Below are 9,026 nucleotides of genomic sequence, written 5' to 3'. Positions count from 1 at the left end.
TTTTAATCATCGATCAAGGTATACAATTACATTAGGAAAAAAATTGTTCAGGTTTATATTTAATCTTCTTTTTTTTGGAACACAATATTTAATAACTATTGTTTTTGCATATACATAGCAGTCGAATGATAAATAATTGAGTAAATTATTGATTTGATATAAGCTAAAATCAATAGTGTATTCAAAATAGCTTTAAAACTTAATATCACGTATAAATAGGTTGAATAAATTTTAGATAATTTTACTTATTATTTAAACTAATGTGCTATAAGAATAATTGCACAATATATGTTATAATAAATTCTCATATGATATACCACATATAATATATATGTATTAGTTTGAATAGGTGAAATGAAAGTTCATTAATTTGGTCGGCTGAAATCTATAAAAAGACATTTATATATACACATATATATATAAATGAAAGTTTTAAACAATTAGACTGCCTCATAGAAGGATGCCGTCGTCTCTTTGAAAATGTTTCTTCACAAGTGTTTGAGGTTAATTTAGCCATAAGCATGAATAAAATAATTTATACACATGGCTGGGAAGACACATAATGATCTTCATGCCAGAAATAGCAACCTCACTTGAAATTCTTATTGACTAACTCCCGCTCAGATATTTAGGACTCCCAATTGCAATAAGAAGCATGAAGAAACTTACTAGTCGCTAGTATTTCAGGACAGATGCATCTTATACAATCAATTATTATTATCATGACAAAATTTTGGTACACTGTTTCACCTCCATATTTCATGTCTGGAAATAATAGAGAAGCTATGTGTGGCGTTTCTGTGGTCGGGTAAAATAACATTTTTTAGAAATTGAAAATAAACGAGAGGAGTAAAATAACACAAAATGATATGATTTGGCACTTAAATTAGACAGCATATCCTTGGTTTGGCTATTTTGTTAAAAAAAAGCGGTAATGATCAAATAAGAGCATCTCGTAGTTTTTACCAAAACAAAAAAAGAGAGCATGCATGTCCTAGATGATGAGATGTTATGCTTGGGAAAGGTAAATAAAACAAAGTACAAGCTATAAGTACAACGCACGTCATATAAATGTTTTTATATATTTATGATTTGGCCAAGAGTTAAGGTCCAATTATTACAACATTATTAACAACACACAGCACATAAGCTTTTATAAGTTGAAGAACATAATTTATATTGTCCAGTACTTAGTGGATTAAAGGTTGGATACATATGGGGTTGATTTTTGTCTATCAATTCCCCTTATTTTGCGACGAACCTAGAATACCATTTCCCAGAATCTTTTTCTCTTCGATCAGCAGGATTAGTGAAATTGACCCAATTCATACCAAACCGGAGAGTGTAACCATTTCCAAATTCATAATTGTCCATCAATGACCAAGCAAAATAACCTGCTACGTTGCAACCATCCCTGTAATATATTTAAATAATGTTAACGTATCAAGATATATGTAGTATGTATATATATGATAAAGTAGGAATAATTGTAACTCACTCGATGGAGCATTTGAGACATGAAAGATGGCTGCAATGATTTTGAATTCGTCCGTTATCGGCAAGAGCATTTGATACCGTTAAGTTTCCATAATCAGCAACTCCTGAAATTTTAACACAAAGATTATATAATAAGAACACGCACGTAGGATTCTCATGGTTAAGCATGTTTATATTGGTATGTATGTAGATACCGTTTTCGGTGATGTAGGTAAGTGGGTTTTGGTAGTTGTCTTTGATATGATTTAGAATCTGACGAAACCCTGGAGGATAGTAGACAAAGCTTGGAGACTGTGATGTTAGGAGTTTTCAAGGCTCCTAAGACAAATGTTGTAGTATAAATGATTGTCGAACCAGTTCTGAGAGATATCAAAGCACCGAGAATGCAAGTAATCACTTAATCTAAGTGCAACCAATGATTTAGATGGGTTCTTAAACTATGACTAATTAAAAGGAATAACTAAATGATACTTTCTTAACTATTGGAAAAGAGAACTCATGGATATAGGGATTAGACCTCGGGTGATCAAGTTTCGAACTAAAAATGGCAAACGATCAATCAATCTATTAACCTTAAGCTTAGACGCAATCCTAAACAAACTCTATGTCTAGATGAATGTTCATTTACTAAACACAATTCAAACATCAAATGTCTTTGGTTGAATATATGAAAGCAATCATTACTAACAAGTCTATTAGCTATCTTAGCATCTCTAACAACAAATGTCTTTGGCAGAGCATGCTAAAAGCCTAGGAGAGTTGTCTCGGGCATTTCATCGAACACCTTTCGGGTGAGAAATGCCTAAGGATCAACAATTGAGTGGCCAACTCAGAAGATGCTTTATGTTCACTCTACTAGCAAGGAAATATGAATGATCTACACTAAAACATCCTAGTTCTAACCTAATCACCCTTAATCTCCCTAACCCATGAATTCAAAAGGTGATTACTCACTAATCTCCATGATCCCTCTTAAACCCATGTTGGATTTCAGATTAATCATGTAGAGAAATACAGGAAATAAAAGGAACACAGAATTTCAATAACAAAATGGATCAATTGATTCAAAGAGATCACTTTCCAAAGGTTTTTGGTGGTTTTTCTAAGAACAAAGATGATCTGCCTCCTGGTGGCTTACAGAGTAATAAAACATAGGTTTAGAAATAAAAACGTGCATAATGAAATGACCAAAATGCCCTTGAGAAATCACAAGTTCGAGCAGAAACAAAACACGGAGCGACCTCAGCCCATCGCTCCGACAAGTCGCTCCAGGCTTCGGGAGCGACCTCGCTGTGTCGCTGCGAGAGGTCGCTCCGGGCTCGTTCTCGCGTCTCCGGGTGATGAAAACGCGAGCGACTTCTCCCTGTCGCTCTGGTATGGTCGCTCTGAGCTTCGGGAGCGACTTCAGCACGTCGCTCTGGAAGGTCGCTCCGAGGTGTAAATGTGTGTCTCCAGACGTGAAAACGCGAGCGACCTTGTGCAGTCGCTCTGGATGAGTCGCTCCGGGATGTGGTGCACAGCGACCTCATGCCGTCGCTCCGAGAGGTCGCTCCGGCAGTGCTCGTCCAAAGATCACTCTAATCACCTCCTTTTGAGCTCCAAATGCACCCAAATGTCTCCAGAAACTCCATGTGGTACTCAAATACCTGATAGAGACATATGCATGCAAAATGCAGCCTAGACATGGCTAAGTCCTAATCTATATGATGAAAATGCATATGAATAAATGGATAAAACAATGTAAATATGCAAGATATCAACTCCCCCAAACTTGTTCTTTGCTTGTCCACAAGTGAACTTTCTAGAACTCATAGGGAGAGAGATTTGAAGGTGGGAGCTCATAGCCAAAAGAAACACCACTAGCAAATATAATTAGCACACTCTCTTATTACACTCTAGCTTCTCTAGGCCTATCTCAACTCCTTTTGTCCCTACACTCATCATCAAGCATCCACACATTCAAATCAACCAACTCTCACATTCATTAAGCACAAAACATCAGGTGAATTCTTGCAAATGGTCCGTTGGTCCAAGTCATTTGGTTGGGTAAGGGAAGGCTTTTATTCAAGTGATTCAAGAGGTTCAAAACATATGATCTTTAAGGTGGTTTACTCTCAAAACAAGTAGCCTTGACATTGCACATAATATATCTAAGAAAGGGACCAACTCATGCATACAATGCTCAATCTCCATTGTTCTACCCTTTTCCCAAACATACAATTACACGATCATTCCCAAATGTCAAACCCAACTCACATCTCTCACCAAAAGATCCTAAGAGCTTTAACTCTTTCTTTTTGAAATCTACAAGGGATTTTTCTACAACCTCAAAACATTTCTTAGCTCCTAACAACTTTGCTAGCCCCCTTTTCTTTCTTTTCTTTTTTTTTTTTCGATTTCTTTTTTTTTTTTTTATATATTTTTTTTAGGTTGGGGGCCAAGACTTTTCAAAACTAGAGCTAGAGGTTCTCTACTTATCCCAGAAAATCAATTCACTTAAGCACAAAGAGTCTATCCTTTTTATTTTTCATTTCTCCCAAATCATGATCACAACACTCACCCTCCCACCTATAGCTAGACAAAAGAGTGTCCAAACTAGCAAAAATGAAGATCAAGCATTGTCGTTCCCGATACTCTCAACATTATGCGCATGTAAGACTTTCCGAAGAAGGCCTCACTCATCAAACAATGAAAGCTTAAAAGGAAGGAAAGGTTTTGGGAGTGGTCTACCACTAGAGTTTGTCAAAAAGATTGGCATAAAAGATGTGACAACTCCAGTGTGTATAGCCATGACTCAGTACACAAGGGACCCTAAGCAAGAAGCATTAAGTTCATTCATTTCTAATAAGGTTGTAGTTGGCTTCAAAGACTGAGTTTCAGCAATCAACAAGTTTCAAGAAGAGTTTTCAAGGCTCGAAACATACAAGTCTTTTCGAGAGGTGCATGGCTACTCAATGGTGCAACGTAGTGTTCTTTACAAGGCATTTAAAATCATTGCTCCCAATGCAAGTGAATGCAACCTATATGCTCTAGACTCTCCTAATGGTGCAAATGATGCAAACTAAATGAAAAATCTTTTTTTTTTTTTTTTTTAAATGCAAATAGGTGTGGCAATGCATGACTCAAATGAAACACAATCAAAGCAAACATGATCAAATGCTTGGTACCTCTCCCAAACTTGAGTTACACAGTCTCTGTGTTGTCAAAGAAAGAAGGAGATACCGAGAAGAAAACTAATATGCAAAAAAAAAATGAGATGGTATATACAAGGGAGAGAAAGAAGTACCTCCTATGGATAATTACACAGTCTCGTGCTCACTGTCAGAAGAAGCGAGGGATGGGGATTTGTTGCCGGAAGTGGAAGGCTGAGTGGGTGGGTTCCTCCACTTACGCTGAAGCTGCGCAGCAGTGAGGGGGAAGCCAAGAGCATCAGGCGGGGGTGGGGGCTGGGGGTTTGAGGTGTTCGCGAAAGCGAAATCGGCTGAGCTACATCCAGCTATTCCTCCCCTAGTTAAGACATCAGCTACTTTCTTCATGAACTTGGCTGAAGTCTTTGCCTGCTTCTTCACAGTCTTGCTGAGCGCCTTGCACTTATCGTTCAGCTTTGTTATCGTTCTGTCCTGAGCTTTGTTCCACCTCTGGAGACGACCAATGTGGTCATGAGCATCACGGAGAGCTCCAGGGGGAAGGACTCCGTCATGGGGCTTGAAGTAGTAGCGCGGAGGTCCATAGATATGCTCAGACGTGTCTGCAACAGGCGGGTCAGGTTGCGTAGGGACACTCCTTCTCCTTGACGAAGCTGCTTGAATTGGATCGAGAGGCCCGTGTTCTCCGAGAAAGTACTCCTGGGGAATGTTGAAGCTGACAGCTCCTGGTATCTCTAAACTCGTCAGGTTCCGGTTTGGAAGAACCACCTCGACTGGCTTGCCCTGCAAGTAGTAGTGGTAGACGTAGTCCTTCCCATACATCCCACTGAAAAAGGTGGCAATCCTCAAGTAGGTGCCATCAATGAACCTAGGCCCCGCTGCGTCCTTTCCCAAGGGAACATTCAGAAATTGGAGCAGTGGTGTGATCATTCCGCCTATCCCCATCTTTGGGCGCGAATCAGTGGTGTACCACGCCCAGTCTCTGTAGTGTTCGAGACGGCCCACAAAGAAACTGACCATCCCAAAGGTAGCATAGATATCAGTGCTGGGAAGGGGTAACACTCCAGGTTGAGCGTAAGGACGGATAGCCGGACAGAGCAGTCGCATGTCTTCCTCAGTAACATTACCAGCTTGCTTCCGTGGGTAGAAAGCATGGACTAGCAATCTGTGGAGGTAGCGTACAGACGGGTGTCGGATGTGTGAGTTCTTGTCAGCCCCGGTAGAGTGCCTGTTTCCAGTGATCAACTTCCAAAGCTCTGTGGGGAGGTTCTCACACTTGGGAAGTGAGTGGTCTTCTAGGTCTTGGAACCCCATGACCCTCCCAATGTCCTTGAAGTTCATGTTGTATTCCCTTCCATTGACCTTGAACGTGATTTTTCCCCATCCTTGCCTCACATGCGCCGTGTCGTGGTAGGTGACCACAAGAGAGGATAAGAACTGACAAGTGACATCCTTGTAGAAAGGATGAGCCATGGTGAGGAGTTTTGGCATCTTCAAATGTCCCAGCATCGCCTCAATATCAGATTCTAGGCCCAGCTGTTTCAGCAAATCGAGGTCGGCGAACCTGGTTGGAGCCCAAGTGACCTCATTCTTCAAGTGATCATACAGTTCCTCCACAGATGGAGTTTTTGCCCTGTCTCGATCAACAGCAACCCCTTTGCCCTTTGACATCTTGGCTTTCTTCGTAGGTGCTGGCTCATCATCACTCTCAGTTTCACCTTCCTCATGGGTGGGAACTGCTACACTTTTCCCTGCCCTCTTCTCTTGTTCTTTCGATTTCCTTGCAGCCAACGTCTGCTGTCGCACAGTCCTCTGCGTCCCTGAGCCAGTTGGCTCGCTGGTTAACGCTTTTCCTCTTAGTGCAAACTCTTGACTTTCGGCTTCTTGCCTCTCAGCTTCCAACCTGCCCTTTGTCTTCTTGACCATTTTCACCTGAAAAGTTACAAACTTGGAAAGGGATAAGTAGATGGAAGTGAAAAAAAAAATGCAAGCGAACATTTTGCAAGAGTGAACTTAACAGATGAATTTTTCAGTTTAAACTCAAGTTCAACACAATGCAACAATGTAACATCTTAACACATCTAGTGCACCCGCAAACACACCCAATTAAGGTCAAATTCGAAAAACCCCCAAATCCATGAACCCTAATTTTGCCAAAGTGCAAATTAAACTCAATTTCACAGTTAATTCAACAACCCAACATGATAGATAAACTTTCCCTAGTCTATTTCACCACAATCTAGCAAGAACAGGACCAAATTTCGACTTTCAAATTCTAGGGTTCATGGACCTACGAATTTGAATTTTAAAACTCAATACCTTGCTCTGGATGAAAGGAAATGGTGAATGGGTGGTGAGGAATAGACTACAGGGGCGAAAGCTTGGATTTAGAAACAAGAAGCAGTTGATTTGGGTGAGAATTGAGAAAGTTTTGGGATTTTGGTGTGGATGAGTTTGAGAGAGTTTGTGAGTTTGTGAGAGGAGGGGAGAGGGATAGAGTTGGAGTCGCAGGGTTGGGGTAGGTTTAGGGTCGTCCGGTTCGGTTTAGGGTGGTCTAGGGTCGGTTTACTTGAATCAAACCGGGGTTTAGAGTTAGGAAACTTACCTGGACCGGGTCGGGAGCGACGTGAGGGTGTCGCTGGGAGAGGTCGCTCCCGCGTCGTTTCCTCGCGTCGTGAGTCGATGAAATCGCGAGCGACCTTGGAGTGTCGCTCTGGAAAGCTCGCTCTGAGCTGGAGCGACTTGAAGGTGTCGCTCTAGGATGTCGCTCCGCGTCAGTTTTTGAGCGTCCGTTTCGACGAAAACACGAGCGACTCCGAGGTGTCGCTCCCATAACGTCGCTCCCAGCTGGAGCGACCCTTCGACCTCGCTCCGAGACCTCGCTCCGAGATGATTTTTTTTCTCGAGCCAACGACGAAACCGCGAGCGACTTCTAGGTGTCGCTCCCATAACCTCGCTCCCAGCTGGAGCGACTTTGAGGTGTCGCTGTGAGACCTCGCTCCCACACACGACTCCTGCTCCAAAAATGAATCGATCAGGTACCTGCATGCAACTTTTCTCTCTTTTTTTTTTTTTTTATGCAATAAGATGAAAAAGTGAAAACACCAATGCAATATATACAAGGATACGCATGGGACTTCCTCCCAAGTGAGCTTGTTTTAAGTCTCGAGCTTGACTTTGCCTCCTTTTAGATTAGGCCGGGGTAGGATCAGACAGTGGAGTTGAAACCCCATCTTCCTCTGGTGCAGTAGCCATGTAGAGCTTAACCCTTTGTCCATTGACTGTGAAGTCTCTTCCATCAGTGCTCCACAAAACTATTGCTCCATATGGTCTAACCTCCTTGACCTTGAAAGGACCGGACCACCTTGACTTAAGCTTTCCTGGAAACAACTTCAGCCTAGAGTTGTAGAGAAGAACTTGGTCTCCTTCTTTAAACTCTCTCTTCAGGATGTTCTTGTCATGGAAAGCCTTAGTCTTCTCCTTGTAGATTCTTGAGTTCTCGAAAGCATCCAATCTTATCTCATCAAGCTCATGTAGCTGAAAGAGCCTTTTCTCCTTGGCACTCTTGATGTCAAAGTTCAGCAACTTTATTGCCCATAGTGCCTTGTACTCAAGCTCCACTGGCAAATGGCAAGCTTTCCCATACACTAGGTTGAAAGGTGTGGTACCCAGTGGTGTCTTGTACGCTGTCCTATAAGCCCAAAGTGCATCGTCAAGCTTATTAGACCAATCCTTCCTTGTAATCCCCACAATCTTCTCCAGGATAGATTTGATCTCCCTGTTAGAAATCTCAACTTGGCCACTTGTTTGGGGATGATAAGGAGTTGCCACCTTGTGCTTCACACCGTTCTTCTTGAGAAGTCCCTCAAGCAGTTTGTTAATGAAGTGGGAACCTCCATCACTGATTACAACTCTTGGAACTCCAAACCTTGGGAAGATGATGCTCTTGAACATCTTGATTACAACTCTAGCATCATTGGTGGGGCTTGCAATGGCTTCCACCCATTTGGAGACATAATCAACAGCCACAAGGATATATTTGTTGCCAAAGATGATGGAAATGGTCCCATGAAGTCAATACCCCAGACATCAAACACTTCAACTTCAAGGATTGGATTTTGAGGCATCTCATTCCTCTTGGTGATGTTTCCTCTCCTTTGGCAAGAATCACACTTTGAAACGAAGTCTTGTGTATCCTTGAACATGTGTGGCCACCAGAATCCAGCTTGTAATACTTTTGCAACTGTCTTGAAAGTGGCGAAGTGACCTCCATAGGATGATCCATGACATTGTGCAAGGATCCCATCAATCTCCTCATTTGCAACCACTCTCCTATAAAGCTGATCTTTGCAGAGAATGTAGAGGTAGGGTTCGTCCCAGTAA

At 41.8% G+C, this 9,026-nt stretch overlaps 1 protein-coding gene across 1 annotated transcript; it reads right to left on the bottom strand.

Annotated features, from left to right (window-relative positions):
• Positions 1-7,088: 7,088 nt before the first annotated feature.
• Positions 7,089-8,674, bottom strand: LOC117127134 (uncharacterized protein K02A2.6-like). Its single transcript, XM_033276528.1, has one exon. It carries the CDS (start codon positions 8,595-8,597, stop codon positions 7,836-7,838), a length of 762 nt encoding a protein of 253 aa, XP_033132419.1. The 5' UTR covers positions 8,598-8,674; the 3' UTR covers positions 7,089-7,835.
• Positions 8,675-9,026: the final 352 nt, after the last annotated feature.

Source organism: Brassica rapa, chromosome A08 (assembly GCF_000309985.2).
Source record: "Brassica rapa cultivar Chiifu-401-42 chromosome A08, CAAS_Brap_v3.01, whole genome shotgun sequence".
Classification (NCBI taxonomy): Eukaryota; Viridiplantae; Streptophyta; class Magnoliopsida; order Brassicales; family Brassicaceae; genus Brassica; species Brassica rapa.
The sequence above is the reverse complement of the archived record's forward strand: the minus strand, read 5'-3'. Positions and strand labels throughout refer to the sequence as shown.